Source organism: Seriola dumerili, unplaced genomic scaffold (genome assembly GCF_002260705.1).
Source record: "Seriola dumerili isolate Sdu_G_001 unplaced genomic scaffold, Sdu_1.0 BDQW01000017.1, whole genome shotgun sequence".
NCBI classification, from domain to species: domain Eukaryota; kingdom Metazoa; phylum Chordata; class Actinopteri; order Carangiformes; family Carangidae; genus Seriola; species Seriola dumerili.
In genome coordinates, this window is record NW_019174272.1 from 8,633,601 (window position 1) to 8,655,653 (window position 22,053).

Here is a 22,053-nt window from a genome sequence, read left to right on the forward strand (position 1 = left end):
CTTGGCAGCGCATGGCTTGCCCCCACAAAACCAAATTATATGTGAGAAGTAATTAAAGCATCCTGGTCTCCTTTTTGTTTCTTTTTGATTATAGTTAATGCGTACCATTCCATCCTCCACTTTTATTCGCCTTGTTTTTTATCCCCACTGATCCACAACATCTGGTTTTGGATTTAACCATCAGGGAGTGGTGAGAGTGCGGGGGAAAAAAATGCTCGTACACATGCAGTTTAAGCTCAAGTATTTCTCTGTCGGCTTCTACCTGATTATTACTGAAAAAACACAAACATCCTGGGATATTTGGCTTTCTGTCAAGTTGTAAGCATTTTACAGTGACAACACGAAGATACTCATTGAACTCAGGCTAGTTTACATTTGTGTTGTATTAGATAAAATCCGACTACCAAGTGGTAAGGTTTTTATGGCTAGAGGCAAAGTAGCAATATGGAGGCGTATAGTTAAGTGTGAGTATTGCAGGGTTGAGTCCTGTTGCCTCTCCTCTCTCCTCTCTCTGGCCTATCAAGTGTCAGTGACAGTGACATGCCCAGGGCTGTCAGCAGGCCATGTCCTGGCTCCGTGCTCCGTCAGACAGTGAATGGAGAGAGCCCAGGGAACTTGTTAAATTTCTGCTAAGCTAGGCTATGCTTACTTGACAAGAGACATTTCCTTCCAGTCTCCTCAGGTCCTCTGCCACCATCATCAACCACAACTCAGTGAGTGAACAGGGCAACGGAGACGATGCAACGATAATAATGTGAAAAATGTCTATCTGCAGTAATGCCAGGTGAAGGCAAACGGATAGGCAGCCAGCCAGCCTCTGCAATGTATTCTGGGAGGCTGGGCCAAGCCCCAGCGGGGCTGTCATTTATTTATCTATCTGCAATGTCTTGAGAGGTGAGGAGAGAAGAGATGGCAGAGGCTTCGCTCTACCAGAGGGGGCTGGCCGGCTCTTGAGGGATAGGAAATATAATTGGGCTGCTCTCACTCTCGGCTATGGCACCAATCAGACATTTCTCCCTCCCTCCCTCACCCACCCACGTTGCTTGCAGACATAGCTGAGGAGATGAGGCAGTGCTGGCCTTTCAGGCCCTGAGCAGGGACAACCCCAAACAAGACTTGTCACTTGTGCTTACAATGGCATTTATTTGATCGGAGGAGGTTTTTCCTCCTTCCCTCCCCCAGCCCTTTCCTCCGCATTCTACCACTGCCTTTCTGTTTGGCCTGAGCTGTAATGTTGTAATGCTGGAAACCTGAATGCAGCTTGGCTGGGGCTACCCATGACTACTGCTGTGCAAGGCAAATGACTTTGCTGTGAGGGACAGGCCACCTGTTAGTGACGGGGTGGGGGCTGAGCTGACAGAACAAGTGTAACTGTCAGAGAAGCAGGTTGAAGTCTCTCCGAGAATGAGGGAGATGGAAGAACTGTTTCCACTGGCCTATCACAACCACATTGGCCCACACATGCCCCCTGCATTCTCCAACTGTGACCCAGCACTCTGGAGGCATTGCAATGCTAGCACAAACTACTGAAGGTAGAATTTGTCCGGGTAATCAGTGGGAGAAGGTTTCCAGTCTGCCTGTTTTTGTGAGTGTGTGAGCATACATCCATGCACATGTGTGTATGTGTTTCTGGGATGGGAAGCAGGGGGTGTCACGGTGGTTGATAGTGAGGGTAGAGCACTGAAGCCTGTGAGCACATCTGTTTCAGCTACTCTAATTGCATATGGAGGTATTGATCTGTGGTGGCTGCAAGAGAACTGTACCAGAAGTTCCTGCTTCACCACACTGGTATCCCACTAGGGTTCTGTCAATCATGGATGTGGGTGACGGCCTGGGCAGGGATCTCAGTATTCAGAGAGGCATTACAGGGGTGCAGCAAAGTGTACTAGGTCTCCCATTACATGTTGTTGGGTGGCATGGGGTGGGATGCCGCAAAGGTTCACAAGGTCAACTGGCAGCCCCCGCTGCAATGCGCCAGGGCATGTTTAAAAAACATTAACAGCAGAAATAGTAACTGGGGTTGGAAAAATAACATTAGTCTAGACCAGCACCAGCCCATGTTCCTCAAGGAAAAGATGTGGAACCTTGACTGACTGTGCTCCAACCAGTGTGTTGGGGAATAACAAGAGCAGCATGAATAAGACATAACTTTAGCTAGCCTCCTAAGCCCTTCATCATCCTACTGTGCCCAGCCTCACAGCTTTTAACACTTTATTAAACCGTCTTCTCACCTATTAAATCCTTAATTGTACTGACAGAAAAAGTGTAAGGAAAAGATGCTCTAAGGGTTTCTCCTCTGGACCCTGCATGATGGGTCATCTTGTTTCTGCCGGCTATAATGTTCACCTTTTCATTCGGGATTCTGTTTACGTTGGCCAACAGTCCAACCACACACATCTTTGCCACTGACAGACATGAAATGCAAACACACTTTTTTCCTTCTCTGCTGAATGAATAGCATGCAGTATAAAGGCCCTGGAGCCTCAACTAACTAATCCAAGGACTCTCTCAAATGTGAGAAAAGGCTGCTTGAGCACACAAGCTTCTGCTTTGACTTCATCTGTTTGCATATCTCTTATTCAAATACAGACAGGAGCCACCTGAGCCAGGCTGAGTGTTTCTGGACGTGAGGATGTTGAAATGAAGTTCAAGGAAATAGAGGTTGCCATAGAATTACCTTAGAAAAGCAAGCACGAGTTTTTAAAAGACTAAGCTAATTCAACCAGTTATCAGCATGGCATAGACAGTCAATGGCAAGAACGGGAGTCCTTTTGAAAATTCAGACAACTCAACATTTAAGAGGTAGTTTAGGAGTGTAATTGTCAGGTTTGTTTTATTGACAGGAAACTGGCTTGTTAAGGCAATCTGGCGCTGCAGTAATGAGCTGTTTAACCTTGCCTCTTCCCATACACTGCAGAAAAATCAATCCAGTGCATTATGTACACACACTCAAATAATGTCACTGAAGCCATACTGGAGGTGAAAATGACTGGCCTCTGTATGTGACTTGGCGTCCTTTTTGCTCATTTAGTCCACTCATGTGCAGAGACTCCCAAGGAAAACAAAGCTTTTAACAAGTGCTAAGATATTCATTGTTGCCATCATGAACAAGCCCAGAAAAGGGTATTAGTGCTCCGGGGAACATTCCTTGCCTGTTGTTTTTTCTTTCCACTTGAATAATTTAAGGAGTTGCATGTAAGACAAAGTTGCATTCACTTGCTTCATTATATTTTAATCCAGAGCAAATGATGCTCTGAATATACTTGGCATGGCCAACAACTTTTAATAGTACTCTCTGCAGTGATTGCTCATAAATCTGATCTAGCAGTGCAAACACATTAAATATATCCTCCTCACCCTGCCCTTCTCTCCTGTCCAGGGATTTGTGTTCAGATGGATGCCAGATCAAATTCCTCCACAGGTGCTATGTTATTATCGGAGATACCAGTCAGTGGGTTTACACAGAGTTCACCACGGCTCATAAAAGAAGCGAAGCTCACAAAATAGTCAATTACAACACATTAGGGTGTTGCTAATTACTGGAAATGTAGGTTGCTGTGAGTGCTCAATAATGATCTGAACTCATGTTAAGCTTAATAAAACTGACCTTTATTCAAGTAATGACAGGCTGTCACCACTCTCTGCATGACGGTGTAAGCCACAGATATCATAAGTCTGTGCAATTCATAACTATGTCCCACAGAGTTGCTGTAAGCAATGATCATTGTAATTGAAAACCACTAGTAACATGGCCGTTGTCAAGGTCAGGTCACAATGTGATTTGCTAGAATGATGTTACACAGTAAGTGTGAAGTCAAAACCCATAAGCTCTCTCACAAGGTCTCTGCAGTTGTCGTGTTGGCGTTAAACTAGCTTGTGCTGGATTCCCTAGAGGTACACGGTTAGCTCAGCACCCCCTCCATCACCTCCTCCCATACAGAACAAGGCTCCTGGCATGTCCCACTAATATGTCATCATGGTTATTTATATACTCCCACCCACCCCACATTAAGTCACACATCTGGACTGTCACTGACAGAAGAGCTCAAGCGCTATGCCATGTCACAAAAGAGATGTAAGGAGGGCGGAGGGTTCATAGCTGAGTTTAAGCCCACCCTTTCCCATAGTAAAGAGTCACGACATGCCTGTATTAAAACCATGTCGTATTCATGTAGAGAAAGAAAGGTGTAAATGAAAAGACAACATCAATGTGTAAAAGATGCATTGCTGTGATGAAGCAGTGGGCATACTGTCGGCTGCTGGGGTCTATGATCTATATTAAATTACCTCTGTAACCTCAGAACACAACACACTCAGCCCACTAACAGCTCATATACAGCAAGTAGCAGATACTAGAAATAAAGTAGCAAGCTCACCTCTCTCTGTTTGGTAATGAAATTAAAGTCTGTCCATTCTAAACAGTGCCTTATACTGGAAACAATGACCCTCAACAACCACCACCAGCACCAGTCTCCCCACTTTATAAGGGCAGCTGAGCAGTGAAGGTATTTCTAAAGGTGACTGCCTGGGCATTGGGTGTCCTGTCCAACCCTGCAGTGAGGCCCTGGGGAAAAGCTTGGGTTACAGCTGCCAGAAACTTGAGGCCTGATGTCTGCATCAAAAGTAAATTCCACTTAACGTGCCACATCCCTTTCCAACATGACCTGGGGGCTTTGGAGGTCTGAGACTCCTTTATATAGTGCATACCATGTTTGTTTGTGCTAGCTGGGTGGATAGTGTGCCTTAAAGTGGCAAGGGCATGGTGGTGTGAGACCAATGGGACATTTGGCAACAAGTGCTTGTCTTCCCTGCCTCATTTCCAGTTTTCCACTCCTCCTCTTGCAAACCTCCTGTCCTCCACAACTCCCCCTCCATTCCTTTGCAGGACAAGTGGCTGTATTGACCCTGAGAGCCTGGCCGACTTTCATGGTAGCAGCTGACATATGAGCAGGATCCAGAGATGAATTCCTAAATTCCCTTAGCCTCATTTCAGCTCCTGTTGTCATTTAGGAGAGATGCTGTTACTAAACCAGCATCAACAACTTCACACCCCCCCCCATCACACTGATAAAGTGTGAGCTCAGCAGAGAGCCAATCTGAAAGGTCAGGGGTCACGGGCATCTAGTGCATGTGTGCACGGTGTAGGGTTTAGTAGGCTGTGGGATGCTGGATGACTGGTGTGGAGGCTGGTGTGTGGAGCCTGGATCCCCCATAGTTTTCCTCACCCAGAGTCAGGCTTAAACTCCCACTGGTATTAGAACAATATTTATTTGTGTTAGAGGGGAGCTGATTCATTTTACTCAAAATCACTGGCATAGTACGGGTGAGATCTGCCTTTTACTGCACATTTTTTCCTCTCATTAGAGGTGTCCGTGCCCAGAGGAAAAAACCAATGCCTACCACACATTTCCATGTAGTGCCTGCTCTGCCTTTTCTTCTCTTTGTGTGCTGTCTTTCACGGCAGAAGAAATTCACTGTGTGTGGGTTGAGGCAAGGGAAAGGGTCACAGCTTTTTTATCACTGCATTATTTAAGATCCTGACGAGTTTGTTTTTTTTTTTTCCCCTCTTAGCAAATTCATCCAAGTCAAAAGCGCAGTATAATCTTAAGAGAGAGGAAGAAAGGAAGACTGTTACTTGTGTAGCCTGAGGTGGGCTATGACTCACCTAGACATTGTTCAGATGGAGTAAAAAAAAAACCCAAAAAAACAAGTTCAATAGGAGTTTCTATTGAGCGGCGCTTAAAGCCACCTTTCTCTTAACAAGCTGCAGTGAGAGGTGGTTTGCCTACCAAGCTTGCCTGCAGCTCTCCGCAGGGCGATTATGTCATGGCGGGCCAGTCAGAATGATGTGTATCTATCTGTTAGAAGGCAGCTCTACTGCAGCAAAGGCTCTGACTAGGAATATTATTATTATCTCCTCCAGGATCCTCTCCACAGCAACAACAGTGCCGCATTGTGAGAGCTCTGGAGAAAGCTGTTTTTGAAATAATCCGCCTGTCTGTTATCCTGCCTCTCAGACAATAACATCCAGAAAGGCTTTTTTTACTTTCCACCACCCACACTGACAATGGGGTAAAGGCTTTACAACAAAAGGATGATGTGGATATGGGGACAGTGAGTTTCCGTGACCCGTCCTATCATACCTCCTCATAGCGGCCCCGAGGGAACCAGGATTTGGTTGTGGCTGTTGACCAGCCAATCAGGGAGCAGTGAGCCGTGTCTTAAAGGGCTATCTGCTATCTCAGCTGCCGAGAAGCCTGGAGAGCCAGGAGAAGCCACCGGTGCTCTGATCTATATCAGGGCCAGAGAGTAATGACGAACAGCCCCCTGATTCCACCGGGAGATTACCTGTGGTTCTTATCGCTGCTGGCACACATTTTGACATTAAAAAGGAAAGGAGGCCACACCCTTTCCATAGTCAGCTGTGCTGCGCTGAGCAGAGCTACTGCTATCTCCTGCTTTTGTTTTCCCGTCTCACATTGCTCTTATCTCTCCGTCTTTCTCTCTCTTCCTCCATTTCCATGGTCTTAAGCAGGACTTAATCAAAGTGCAGTGGCTGCAATACATTGACCCTTATCTCATCCCAAAAAAAGAGGTACTACTAACCTTTTCAGGTGCCCGCCCCCCAATTCCCCATTTCTCCAATTCCCATAAGCCTGACAAGGGAGGAGAGCCACGCATGCTTTTAAACCACTGAGCTCAGATCTGGTGTTGCATTAATTGAGTTAAATGGATTGCGATGGTCGAGATGATTTGTCTGTCGGCTTTTATTGCTGCAATTTAGACTGTGCCTCATTGCATTATGCCACTTAATGAGAGCCCTTCGCAGCCGTTTTGTCTCTGCTGGTATTAACATGCACAGGTTCACTTCACGGGAGAGAGCGGGAATGTGCTAGCCCTAATTTCCTGCAATTTTTAGATGATAATCGATTGAAAGCACTTCCTCTGACTCTGTCACTGACATTTTAGAAATGGAATTTCTTTACATTTTTTTTTTTTATTCCATACCTGTTTTTCGTGTTCTTTTTGTTACTCAGTAATCTGTGGGGTTGAGATTGTGATTTGTTGCCTCCTCTATCCTTACAACCCCCCACCAGCCCACCTCCATCCTTCATTCCAGGCCCTTGCAGGGAGTTTGAGCAGGTCTGGATCCTCTCCGGTGAAATATGCCTTGTCCTTTTTCCTTCATTTCTCCTTATCTGGTTAGTGCTGGCTGTGGGCCCGCTGCGGCGTTGATTTGTGACCCTCTCTGTCTGCAGCGGCGAGAGGCTTTAATGCAATGCGTGCCTCTGCCCTTCTCCCTACTGATGAAACAGGCCCCTGCATTCCCCTGATAGACTGCTAATTTGTATACTAAACTGACAGGCAGCCGTGATAAGGGCTAGCAACTGCTGCACAGCCGGGGGAGGGAGGAGTGGTGGTGTGGGGTGCAGTAAGCGAGGCGGAGGGTAATATTTTACACAAAGCTCAAGCCCCCCTGCTCCTCTCTTGGCATTCATTTCCCTGCGTCTGTTGCTAGGGGGAGAGGGAGCAGGAGTTGTCAGCTCTGGCCCACAGTCATGCACACACACACGCACACACACACACACACACACACATTATTCGTGGCTATGAAAATGGCACTCGGGGCTAAGCATAAAGAGGTTTGTGTGTGTTTTGTGTGTGTGCAAGGGGAGACCACTTCATTCTACACGGTCACTATGGAATTCATTATCATCTTAATGATGCTCCAGTTGAGGCGAGTATCTGCTGGTTGACGGTTGCGTGGGAGGTTTCTTCTCTCTTTCCCGTTCATGCTGTATATCCCATCATGCTCGCTGGGGGTTTCGCAGTCTTGCTGGCCCACACCTGTTCTGACAAGCAGGCGGTGGCAGCGGTGGGTGGGAATTGGAGGTAAGGTAGCTGGTGGCTGTTCCCTACCCTGGGAATGCGTAACACTGCTGCGGCTTATAATAAACGACCGCTCGGGAGGTCATTAAGTTTCTGGAACAGCGCGAGGACAAATGCAGGGGAGATAATTAATTTGGTGTCTCCCGTTGCAGCCTGGGAGCTGTAGGCTCACTGTGCATGGCTAATGCGGCATTTATTGCTAAAGTAGCATTAGCAGGCGTCTGGGGTGAAAGGTTGACAGTAGTTGACGGCCCTGAGTGGGTGCTCATAGAAGTGTTTATCAAAGCACCAAGCTACTCCCACGTGAACAGAGAAAACCAGCCCCTTTTGACTGTTTTTACCATCTCACTACTGATAAGCTTCTTTATGTCAGTGATCAAGATCGTTCTTTTTTGACACAAAAAACAAACACACTCAATAAAGTCAAATCAGAAGATAACATTAAAATCACCATTTTAACATTGGTCAATTCAGCAGTAATTATATACTGAAACAAACCACATCATCCTGATTGGAGATTTTTGAAAAAATATATCGATGCAACTCAGAAAAGAGAGGTAACACCGAGCCTGTGACAGTAACTGCAAAATTGGAAGAGAGGGCAGTGAAGGAGGAAGTTGACAGTGATGAAACACCATGTAGGGAAGCAGATTAACACTCTGTGTGTGTGTGTGTGTGTGTGTGTGTGTGTGTGTGTGTGTGTGTGTGTGTGTGTGTGTGTGTGTGTGTGTGTGTGTGTGTGTGTGTGTGTGTGTAGGTGGGAGGTGTGAGTGTGGATTCAGGTACAGACAGGTTAGCCCAGGGTAATTGAGAGCCTGATCGCCTGTGCCAGGATATGTGCCCTCTTGCCCGTGTCCCTTCTTCTCTTTCTCACTCTAATTTTTTTTTCTTTTACGCGTCTCTTTCTTTCATGTTACCTGACAACTCTTTCAGTGCCGTATCATATCATATCATATCATATCAATAAGGCACAGAGTAGCCGTGTGTTCTTATGTCTTCCTCTACACCAAGACATTCAACCCACTCATTTCACTGTCAAGGAAGCATGCACAGTAATGTGTTGTGTTGGTTTCCTATATTCTCCGTTACCAGTGATTACACAGGAGGACAACACATTCTATCTATATCTGCACTGAGGGTTGTTAAGTTACTTTTCACCTGCCTGTTTGTATGTCGTTTTGTACCACTGAATTAGGTTTGATACTGAGCTGTCAATCATTTTGCAGGAGTTTCGTTTTCAAATGAAGCAAGTGTCATTTTGAAAACTCACTGTCTCACATTTGGTTTGTGGTATGTACGTGTTAAAATTAGCTGCCTTACCACTTGTCCTGCAGCAGTCTGTCAAGAACATAACATGTGCCAATTGACTCAGAAATAAATTGTAATAATAGTCTTTGCAGACATGAGCCCGCAATAAAGCCTACAAACACATTTCTTTTTTTTCACACTACAGCTGTTGTGATAGCACTGCCAGTCTGTATAAAAATGATATGTCTACCTGGGAGGGGAAAGGCTTTATCTGCAACCTCTGTCTGCAAGATTTCCTCCTGTTTGGAGATCATTTGCTGGGCTCCAAGGAATGCAGGACATGCAATAGCTCTCAAATCAAAGGTAGATAGACGACCCTGGGATCGTTTGATATAAAGCAAGGGGTTTGGTGGGTGGGGGATTGTGGGGAAAGAAATTGGTCTCTCAGCAGTCTTTACTAAATGAGGTTAACTGAATCTTGGTAATTGCTGACTTTCCTGTCTCATTGAAATCACCAGCCTTAACTGATCAATGCCTTTCATAAATTTATGCCTGAAGGTCATTCAGTTTATTATGCCGCCCTCCCTTGCTGCCTGCATCGTCTCGCTCAGTCGGCCCATTGTGCAAAAATTAAGCATGGAAGCTTTTTAACACTAAAAAAAATGCAATTAAGCTTGTCTCTGATTTTCTAAATTAATTAGCTTGCTGTGTTGTTAAGTAAAAGCGATGTGGACATGGAAAATTTGCAGCGATTTTTTTCCTCTCGCTTCTTTGCTGTGACAGCAAATGCATTTCGCCTCACAGTAAATGTCTAACTTATTGCAAGCGAAGGTTTCTGCCTCTCTGCTCTCCCTTTGCGGCTCAGCTATTATCTGGAGATTTATGCAGCCAATAAGTCATTGCTGTTCAGGGAAGTTGGGGACTTTTTAAAACAAACAGCAGTGTAATTTGTAATTTGGCATTCCCTAAATCTGGGAATTATGGTTCTGCATGTGGCTCTTCAGGGAGTTAGCACTCAGATGGTGGGTTTACTGGCCCAGCTCCCTCCCTGGCCGCCTTCTTTTTCTTTCTCCCCCTTGTTCCTTTTACGACTGCCGAGGAAACGGGAGGATTTCACAGCTGCTGAGAGCTGGGCCCCGGCTGGGCCCTATGACCTCCTTCTTGCTTTTTTCCCCCTCCCTTAGTCTCACTCCCTTTTTTCTCCCTCTCTCTCCAGCAGTCTCTTTCCTCAGGGAGCTCTTGTGTGGCTCAGAGGAAGCTGAATCATAAAGCATGGCTAATGAATAGAATAGGGAAGGAAAGCTGAGGCCTGCTGACGGCCCTCCAGAGAGGAGGCCAGGCTCCCGAAGCCCCAGGCTCAAATAGCAGACGGCCCCCACAAAGGTCAGGCTTCCTGCGGCCCACTCCAAGGGCTTTTGGCTCCCAGGCAATGTGGCTTGAATTTCCCCCATTATTTTTTTAAATGGTTAAATTTCCCTGTTTCCTTTGGAAAACGTGGCCTTTGCTCCTCTTTTTTTCTTTGTCTGTCTCTTTCTCTCTCTATATATATTCCCCTCTGTCTTGTGTTTCCCTGTCTGTTTTTAATGGCACCCAGGGTTGCCTCAACAAAGAGAGTGTGAAGAATTTGTTATACATGACCTCTGCACACCACAACCACAGGCAGCTCAGACTGCCAGCAGCACAGCCCCATGAAAATATGTCAACTTCACCAGCAAAACCCAGAAAGTTCTACAAAAACAACAGCTAGCCAAATCAGGGCTCTGCTTTGACATGCCTTTTTAAGAAGTGCTTTTGTAAACTGGCCTTGTAATTGTGGATTATGCGACTGACTCATGCAGACTTGGCAGGTGCAAAACACCGCATTAAAGGCTAAATATCGGTTGTTGATGTTACTTGGAATATGTTTGGAATATAAAACAGCTCACTGCACACTCAAAATGGCCAGAAAAGGAATAAGGAGATCTAGGTCGACACATGGTAAACTCAGCATTTTCTGTTCTCTTTCTCAGGAACATGTTATGTCTGCCTTGCTCTCTGGATAACCACTTTGGTTATAACAATTGTTTTAACTGTTAAAGTGAGTTATGAGCATGACCTATCCTGTCTTTTTTTGCTTTTGTGACCCCATGCCACACTAAGCGAGTCCCTGAGCCAGCTCCCGTGTCCATTTGACAAGCTTCATTTCATTCTGAGCCCATATTTTTCTTCAAGGGCCTCCGGGGCCGTGATTCAAGGCTGAGGTTGTGCTGCTGCACTGCTGAGGCTTGGTACTGGAGCGTTTAATGTCGTCCAAAGCTAACAAAGAGCCTGTGTTGTAGCCTGGCGCCCTGGTTCTGGGAGACTGAAAGAGGGCAATGCACAACACTCTGTCTTTCCTCTATAGTCTTTCCCCTCGCCTACTGTACGAGGAAACAGGAAACATCTCTATTAGCTGAATGTTTGCCCTTCTCTTATCGAGATAAAACTGAAGAGGTGTTATTGACTCTTTGTTACATTTGAACTACCCTAACTACACTGGTTGACCAATCTTTTTATAAATGTAGTCGTTTATCAGTCTCACAATCACACATGCATAATCTCACAACTTGCATAGTTGCAACCGCTCAAGCTGATGCTAAAAATACAGTTAACAGCTTACAGTTAAGATTTTAAGGAACTAACTTGTTAATGCTTCACCATTATTCATGGTTGTTTTCATTCTTGTTTTAGAGTTTGACTTACGCTAATATATAACATAATATATCATTTTCAACGTTGATATTCATGTTTTTAAAAGACTCATCTGTGCACATCCTCTTTGTAAGATTTCCTACCTGTGTTTTACATGGCTGCAGAGAATAAAGCAGATTGTTGAGAGGTTGCTTGGGCACTGTTGTGATTCGAGCTGAAACAAGACATCAAGCGCAGACAGACAAACACTTTGGAGAACTGCAACACAGTGGCAGTGAAGGAGAAATTGGGAGGTCTTGGAAGAGGACGTCCTCAAAACACTTGTGAAGAACTAACAGGGATGCCAAGGACAGCCATCTGTGTTTACAAAATCATTTGCTTTCTCTTTCTGTCTCTGTCTCTCTTGCACTCACTCTGATTCACTGTTCATTCTTTACATATGCTCCCTTTGTGCCGCGTAAAATACATCGCAGTTAAGGACACTAAGGCCCTTTGGGTGGAACATATGTTCAGCTCTTGCAGCTTTTTACAAGTCTGTGGAACCCAGATGAGAGGAGCTAAAGCTAAGGGAAATCTTGGCTGTAAACAAAGACCCTATATGGGCTGATATTACAGGCTGAGGAGGATTTTCATTGTTAATATTATCTTCCAAGCACACAGACTTTGTGCTACGATGTTTTGCACAATGCCAAGTTTTTTTGTGGATTTACTGCTTTTTGGTCATAGTGTTTAAAAATGTCCTGTCTGGCCAGTGAATGTGTATTTTTATAAAAATGTATGGTGTGTTTTGATTTAGGTGGTGCCTGCCAGAATCTACATCCATCTAAAGGAGAGAGGAAAATACCTTGCAGTGTTTAGTCTAGAAGTCTCCACTATCACTTCATAGTCAGATGCCTTTCTTCCTCAAGTATTTGACTCAGCCTCCATCTGACTGCAGTCCACCAGGTTTCCACCGCTCACTGTCAGTCACATCAAATAAATCAGTGACTGTTTTTGACTCAGTAAACACTCGTGTTGTTGACAGATCATCTGTTTACTTCCAGTACATTGTCTTTGATATGAATGAAATTCTGAAATAGAGGTATTGCTTTTGGAGTAGAACCACATTCTATTCATGAGATGAGTTTTTCCATTCAAAAATATTGCAGAACAAAATGTGGTTTCTGAGCAGCAGCATGTATGCAGGAGCCTTTGTGCCCTAACGCTGCAAAGCCACCTTACCGACTTCCTCTGACTTTGACAGTATTTCTTTTGAGGGTTTTCAGGTGGCACAACAGTGCCACCTAATGTTACCTCACCAGGAAAAAGCCAGACAGGGACCATCAGGTACAGAGGGAGCTCCTCTTGTCGGCTGATTGGAGGATCTTGATTGACTGTTACAATGCTTTGTATGGGAGCTGGGCTTGAACTCTGAGCACTTATGGTCATGTTTGTGACTGAATAAGCCTTTTACTAGGCAGGCTAAATATGTGTCAGTGCTTGCATTAGGTTTGATGAATAATCTTAAATTGTATGAGTCAGTTTTTTTTAAATAGGATTATCTGAAGTCTGCCACTGATTCAGACAAATCCACTAAAGGCCTGCCTTCTTGTTTTTCCAGGTGTCTGATGTAGGATCGGAGAAGCTCTTTTCCCCTACCACACCCAAAGGTAAGAACCTGCTCTGTTTTCTCTCCATTCACTCTTCAGTCTTTCCTCCTCTCTCTCATTCATACACATAACAACAACTGGGTTTTGCGCGTAAGTCCAAATCTGGCCCGCTCTAATCCTGTAGCTCCCATTCAGATTTAAATGTCAGCAGACATAAGCAAGGTCTGGTGACTACATATGCATACATTTTTGCCTGGGTGCCGAGTGGCGTTTCTTGGACGACCCCGCCAAAGGCTTAGCCCTCCTACATATTGGTTCATTAGAGGGGATTTAGAGCCTCTCTGCCACATGCTCCCACAAATGGGAACTTCCCCTCAGGCAATACAAGCTCTCTGACAGCAGGCCTGGAACATAATGGATGCCAAAGGAAAGAGAGAGAAAGAGCTTTGTCAGCCCCCCAGACAACACAAACTGTGTGTGTGCGCATTCACATATGCACATATGTGGATTATAAGGCCTTTGTATGTTCATGTGTGATTTCATGTGATTTTATGCATTCGGTGTCCGACCACATACATGTGTATTTGGCACGTCACAGATGGACCATATGGACATAGAAGTTCAGCTGTGTCTGTATATTCACTAAATGCAATATGCTTGCCAGGTCAGAGCAGGGAGTAAGGTGTCAATTTGCGGATGCAGGGAAGGGAGGAGAGGTGCGATCAGCCTACTAGTGACAGACAGCAGCATGCAGACCACGTCCCCCCAGGGCAGGAACCAGGAAGGAGGGCTATTAACATAAGCAGAGGGAGAAGGAGGTGCAAGTGCAGGACAATGTAAAATATGAGGGTTTTTTTTTTTTTTTGGATGGGGGGGGGTCCTGCAGGAGAGACGGAACAAATATATCAGCAATAAAAATGTCATGTTAGTGTAACCTGGTATGTCACATAAGCATATTTTACTATGTAACTATATATTAGCGTGACAGAGATCACGTTCATTGTCTTGTTGTTTTGCTTTGTTTGCTGTAGCATCAGTGTAAATCTACCTCCTGCCTTTTCACAAGTAAGAGGTTTTGTTATTTAATTCACCTTCACGTCAGAGCATCCGCTGTGAAAGCTAGATTCCCTCTCAACCACATATGAAGGTGTTGCTTGGTTTAGTGCAGTAGTTTTGACTGCTGAGTGGAAAAGCATAGCTGACAACAAGGAGAGAAACCAGGCCTGCCGGCTGTGTGATGTAGATGACCTGTGACCAGCGTCGGCCTCATGAAACCAGCGTTCACAATGACAATGACTTCCAGACTTGCATGGTTTAGAAAACAACTAGACCTCGTCGGAGTCCATTTATTCTCCACCAGGCTGCTGGACTACTGCTGTTGTCAGCTGTCAGGGTGTTGACTTATTTTCCCTGCGTGCCCGTACAGAACATGGCTGCCTATAAACATACTCTGCCATGGAGAACTGATAGTACAGGCACATCCACTCATGTCAGCTGGCGAATGAAGGCCTCTGTGGATCTTGCTTATGTGCACACAGGGCTGAGGCTTAGGACCTTGGAATTACATCCAGACAATCCAATCAGAGTCTCTTGTGATTATCACACAGATCAACCAGATCCTGTTTGGGGAGTGTGGAAGAAGGGTACCAGATTAGAGTAAGGGGTTAGAAAGGGTGAAGCAGCAAAGAAATCAGCAGTTTGATGAAGTAATTTGGTGACGATGAGGAAAAAGTTATCACGCTACAATTTCAGACATGCCACCAGCCAGCTGTCATCTCCCATTACAATGTTGTTGTTTTCAGCTCTAATGGATTCTAGGACAGTGTTTGTTTTTGGCCTAGACTGGTTTTTCTGTGTGTGTATAATGTGTGTGTAATACAGAGCAGCCCACAGGCTGTTTTCCTCTGGTTTAGAATGCAGCGTATGTGTCCCATTACCGGTCTCGCTCACGGTCCTTTGGGATCAATGAAAAGCCTGCTTTCCTCTGATCACCAGGCCTTTCGAGCTGTTGGCTGGGAGACAGATGCACACACACATACACATACACACACACACACACACACACACACACACAAACAGTATGGCACACATAAATATATAATGCTGTGATGATGTTTGGCTTCCACAATTGTCCAGATAGTGGGTCTTGTTTCTTTTCTTTTTAACATGGTGCTCTGAACTTTATTTTGGTGAACAGTTATGGGTACAAACAGTTGAGGTTAAGTCCAAATTGCACACAGGCCCACAGTCTGTCATGTTAATGAAATGGTTCAGGGTTAATAGAGGAGAAGAAAGACCAACATTGTAATCAGCGAAGGCAGAGCGCTGTAATTATGCACACAGAACATGGTTTTGGGCAAAACCCAGACACCCTTGCCTTCTTTCTCTCATATTTATTTTTCATCATCTCTCCATTGTGAGTCTGTCGACAACCTGTTATAGATGCAAGCTAGCAGTACTGATAATAACACAAGCTAATAGTATCTATAATAACACAGCACACACAGTGCAGTTCTCTTTGGATGATGTTACCCAAGAGCTAGCTAAGTTCTGCTGAACGTCTGTCTGTGTTGGTGGTTATGAGGTAGGAAGGTACAGCGAAGGGCAAGCATTATCTAACAGTTATTGGTTTTTGTTTATTTCCTGTCTTAAACCTCCTGCAAATTATCGATTTCCTGGAGGATGGCATGTTTAAGTAAAAGCGCTGTGAAGACTTGTGCTCCACTCAGTGCTACTCTTATTGAATTGCAGGTCAGAGTTTACTGTTGTCACTTGCTCGAAGGCGAATGAGAAGCTAAATGTAGCTGCTGAGCATGTACACGGCACCTCCAAAGAGCACAGATAAACACTTCACTGGTAAGCCTTCTTATGACATTTCACAATGCTGCGCCTCTGGAAGTGGTGGGGAGTTATCACCTAGCTGTCAGCGGCTAGAAATATTTGAGAAGAACACTTTGGAATCTGCAGTGACTATGTTGAATGTTGTATCTGTGTGTTTTAGAGCAGTAGTCTTCATTTATATACATACATATATTTACATATACATATATATATATATATATAGTCTGCCCCCCTGTACTCTCTGCGGTCTTGTTGTTAAAGCTAGGTGCTACCTGCTGCGGGTTGAGGGTAAACCCATGCGGTGTGCCAGCTAACAAACCTGGGGCATCTTAGGATAGCAGGAGAAAGATTGGTAGAAAACCCATTTCTGAAGTGGATTTGTGCCCTTGTAATCCTGATTAATTTTGACCCGTTGTGCTCATTTTAAACAGAGCATTACAGTAAGCGTGAACACAGCAAGCTCCGGGGCGAAACCAGGAGCTTAGCGGCTTTGGGAGGCTTAGCTGCAGATGGCATTTTAAGCCGGACTTAATAAATTGTTTCCATTAAACTTACCGGCCCACACATACTGGATTAGACCAGTGGAACAAAGAAAGGAGAGAGCGTGCAGACGAAGAAGGGAAAACACACACACACACACACACACACACACGAATGCCATCGTGCACAGCTAACTCTGCTAACATCTCTCTGCGGCCACATGAAAGGTGAAGACAGGGTTACTGTGGTGTTCAGAGAGATAGAAGCTTTTGGACATGAATGTAAAATCCACTCACTTTAGATCCCTTGCTCGTCAGGGATGTCGGACCAATTTGCTTAATTGACATAGAAGTAAACAAACAAAAAAGATGCATAAACCATTTAGCTTGGCAGTGGATTTAGGGCTTATCCTCTAACTGTTTATATATAAACACATTGCCAATGTTGTAGCTTAAGGATTTAGGATCTGGCCATACCCTTGTTTTTTTTTTCTATGGAGCCTTTTTACTCATATATCCATCTCTGCTGTTGTGGGAAATCAATTCCTTATGGTTGAACCCCATCTCTCCCCTCTTCTGTCCCGCCTCCACTGTACCTCCTTCCCCCATCGGCTCATGGTTTGCTCCCTAAGCTCTCATTATGTGCTACACAGTCCAGGGTCCCCGTGTCGAATCACTAATCAACCACCCTGTCTGCAGCCCTGCTCTCTCAATAGGTGCTGAGTGGCCTTTGTTCCGCCACTGCTGTTTGCTGCGTGTCAATAAAAAGAACTATGGCCTCCTCCTCCTCCCCCTCCTCCACCTCCTCTTCCTCTTCCTCCTCTTCCGTTACCTGGGGCAGCCATAGCTACAGGCCTGCTCCTGCAGTGCAAGCTTACAGGGAAATGAAACACAGTCTCACCTGCCGGATTCTGAATGCCAGAGAAGGGAGGAAGGATGGTGATTGGAGAGGGAGCGGCAAGGTCAGGGGCAGGGGGGATTGAGGGCAGCTCAGGCATAGTGAAGTAGATGAGAGAGCATGTTTGTATTCGGCCAAGCAGCTCTCTTCTGGCCAGGTCAGTGTAATGTATCACTAACCTCGGCGGCCGGCCTGACTGTTTGCAGCCTCTCACCCATTAAATAATGAATGGAGGTTGACCCTCTGACCAACTAATCAGCTTTTCACCGCTGTTGAATCAGGATAGAGTGGAGGTAGATGGAGAGTGTGGCTGGCTGGCTGGCCAGTAAGCAGACTATATGACTGGAGGGCAGACATGTTGCTGGGAAAAACAAAAGGGCTCCGGAGGCTTCACACGGCCAGATTAGCAAGTGCTGGAATTGAAAGCAGCCATCACTGCTGTGGAATCTAAGCCTGGTGAATCTCCCCTGCAGTACCTACTGTGATTTGTTTGACAAAGTCCAGGCAGCTTGCAGGAAACACTTTCTCTATCAACAAGAACAATGTTCCTGTATTGACATAACACTTATGGTCAAGCTCTGGTGCGTTGAGGTTTGGTGACAGTCACGCTGTGAGCAAAACGGAGCTCGAGGTTGGGAGTTTAGGATGCATAAAATTCCTCTTGCTCCTAAGACTGCCTCACTTGTTACTGAGCTTGAACGGCAGCTCATCTGTTTTCCTGATTTCATTTTAATATTAAAAAGGTACAAACTCTTTGCAGAATACAGTAGGCAGAGGGGTTAGCTAGCACTCTTAGTTCAGGAAGAAAAAACACTTGGCTATGGCTATGGCTTGTTTCTTTATTCATCTTTTTGTTATTACTGTTCACAGACATGGGACAGCTTATGAGCTGGGTGATTTGTTTTTGGAGAAAGGGGCTGATAATAATGCTCCCTTTATTGATAGTGTTAATGCTGTTTGTGCAGCCATCCCTGTCGGAGAGATGAAAATAAATAGGGGGAGCTTGGCGGAGATAAGACATGTGTTTAATTATTAATTGAGCCATTACTGACAGAGATTGCCTTTTTTGATTTAAAGCAGGAAGGCCTGCTTCAGGGACAGAAAAAGCAATTATAGAATTCCCAGCTTGCACCGCTGCTGCCCATCGTTTCACTGTACGCTGCAAGAGTGGAGTGAAAGGAGACAAAACACCCACACACACACGTCCTGTTACACTGCGGTGTTCCATAAATTATTTTAATTCTTCTTCAATATTTATAGCGTTTTAAATTACAATTACAGCGTCATGTACTATTTATGTCGAGCGGCAGACAGTCAAAGGGACCAGGCCACATTACCCACAACCTCTCTATGGCCTGGCACCTCAAAAAGCTGACGGGAGGGAATTGTTTGGTTTTGTATGATTCAGGAAGTGATTTCAAACTGCACCAATTCTGACAAGCTGCCTGTTTTCAAAGACTGATTTTCTATGCACAGCAATTAGCCGGCTTGTAAAGTCATTGCTGATATGTCATGCTATCCCCGTGTGCACTCTGCGGCCCCTTTAGAGCACTATTATGTCCATTAGAAAAGTGTCTGCTCTGTGCAAAGAGCCCAGCGTGCATGAAATATTAACCGTTTAGAGTATTGGGCCACTACCGGTAGAGCTTCAATCTTAAAATAGAAACTGTGTTACATAGTCAGTGTATTTCTTCCTCCCGCTTATGTTGGCCGTAACATGTCAGAACGCTTGACACCTGTCAGTCAGTCCTATCAGTGCCTGTCATCTGTTTCAGCAAGCCCGTGGGTGGTGATCAGCTATTGTGACAGAAAATGGGAGTCACATTGAAAGCTGTGTGATTAGGCTCCATTGTGTGCCTCTGTGTTCATTGAGTGAATATGGATTCAGCTTCAGCTGCGGAGAGGGAGCAATTACAAAATCACTAAAGGCCATGAGGGAGTTTTAGGATAAGTTGTCAGGGGCATGACCGGCATTTTGTCTGCTGAACTTTCAGTATACATCTTCAGTTTATAATAGCAGGTGTGTCATCCCTGAGCTGTGTTTCCTATCTGACTGTGCAGAACAGGTTGGCATATACAGAGGCGGCATCACAGTGTATCAGATAAAGTCAAAGTGAATATATTGAATCACTTCAATACTGAGCGTTACTGTGAAGCCTCAATGTCCTCTCCTATACACACCAGAGACCCGTGCTCCCCTGAGGCCTTTCAGTGCTGTCTCTTCAGCTCAGGTTAAATGATGAAATGCCAGCTTACTGCCACCCTGCCCTTTCCATGTGCATGATACCCCTCACCTACTGCACCTCAGCCACCACACCATCAGCAGTGTTGCACACCATACTAGAAAAAAAAGAAGAAAAAAAAAAGCACATGTGAATTTTTGCTGTGGCTGTAACTCAGATGTGACACTTACACCTCAGCTGACATTTCTATTTGTGTGGCTATCAGTTGCAAGCACATAGCAGGGAGAAGACATTTTGAATGTTGAGACCAGGAAACAGGATTACTGTAATGGAGACAAATGGTTGAGATATTATTTGATTGATGAGTTTTTGGCTGAGCTGAAAAGCATTGCAGAGTTCAATAAATGACAACAAGGCTACATGCTGAACCTAACCCCTCTCAGCAGCAGTCTGACTGTGGTCTAGTTAACTAACTTCTTCACTATAAACCAAGCGTTTCACGCTGATTAGTCACCAGTGAGTGACGAAACCAGAGGCTTCTTAACTTGACAGATGAGATGGAGCACCGTCAGTTAGCTGACCAACCTGTGAAAGATAAGTTGACTCCAGTCTCAACAAAAGCCACTGTTGAAAATGGATGCAGGCTTCCTCTGTTTTTTTTTTCTTTTTTTAATGTTTGTTTTTTAGAGGAGATAAACCACAGAATTTAGAGAGGATGACTCTCAAGAGCAATAGCTCTCATCACATCTTCTGTCTAATCTTAATCTTCCTCCTCCAATGAAGGCACAGCCAGCTGCAGTGTAGAAGGCATTTTCATTGTTTACTTGTGAGAATACATGACCAGCGTCTTATCACTGCTGTCAGGCCTGAAATGTAAAGCGTGTCGTCTGTGATCACTCGCAGGTTTTCTTGTTTTTAATCCTTTATTCCCAGCTCCAGCCATTCTGCCAGCAGGAGTGGGTTCCCGCCCCCCCTCCCCTCGCCCTGCATTTGTTTGAAGATCCCAGTTCCCCACTTTTAAGCTCATCTGTGTTGAGCGGTTCAGAGCCAATGTTGTTTGCAGATGAGGCTGTAACGCTCATTGACAAAGCCAGATGGTAGGCGATTGTGGCCAAACACGACGCTTGGATAATGTACAATCTCTGGCAGGGGGACAGTCGTCAGCCTAGATGGATATTACAAACATGCTTGTAATGGATTGGACATTTTGGGAAGCAGTTCACACAGGCTTATAAAGATGGAAAAACCATCGCCAGGAACAGAGCGGATGTAAAATGCTTCAGATTCCATGACGGACAAGGACATCCATGCATCAGAAGAACGTGCCAGAGAGGATTCTCGGGAGAAAGGAGATGAACCCAGGAAACACGATCCCAGATCAAACACAAATATCAGCCTGCCATATGAAGTATTTTCCAAGTATTTCTAGATGGGTGGTCCTCTTCTACTGTTTGTTTAGTATTTCTGAGCCCTGTACCTTTCCAGTGGTAGCATATTAGCATCCATGTTTCTATCAGCGACTTATCAGAGACACTCTGTCTAGAAGCATTACCACAGGCTTGGACTAGTACAGTATGTTTGACAGAGGGCTGGGTTTGGAGAGGTTTGCTATAGAGCTTAGCTATTAGCCTTGAACTCAACACATGGTGAAAGCAGTAACCAGACACGAACTGCTGAGAAGGGGCTTGTGTTTTGTCCTGTATTTCACTGGGCGTGAGCGCCATTAATCGTCCCAGTGTTTGTTAACAGACAAGCGGTAATTCGCTGAGACACAGGGGCCTGCATTTGGCTGTTTCAGAGTGGTTTAAAAAAAGAAAAAAAAAAGAGCATGCACAGTGTGGTCTCCTCCAATATTCAAGCGGTCATCTGTTTGGCTGTTGTTTTTGGCTACTGGTGAATTCCCTGCACTGGGCCCTGGTGGTGGGGCCCCTAATGGCCTCTGACTGACTGTAATACCCCATTCAGCAGAGCATGGGCTCCAGCCTCCCTGGCTGTTGGGTCAGTGCTGCTGTGTGTTGAGGGGTGAGCAGCAGCAGGACTGGGATTTCACTGCTGTTTGCTTTGGGAAGGAGCGAGAGAGACTGCTCCAAAGCCACACGACCCATGGAGAATTGTGTACAGAGCTCCCGCAGCAGTATCTACCAGGGTTAGTCTGATATATGGTCTTGCTTTTGTTCGAAGATTTTTTTTTTCCATGTCTTTATACTAGAGTTTCATTGATCACATAAAAAATGTAGCACTGATCAGTACGGTAG

At 45.1% G+C, this 22,053-nt stretch overlaps 1 protein-coding gene across 1 annotated transcript in view; it reads left to right on the forward strand.

Annotated features, from left to right (window-relative positions):
• Positions 1-22,053, forward strand: part of LOC111227408 (fibrosin-1-like protein) — a 280,643-nt gene that overhangs the window by 248,344 nt on the left and 10,246 nt on the right. The window contains exon 6 of the mRNA XM_022752861.1: positions 13,409-13,457. Coding sequence (XP_022608582.1) covers positions 13,409-13,457 — 49 coding nt within the window. The remainder of the gene's footprint in view (positions 1-13,408; positions 13,458-22,053) is intronic.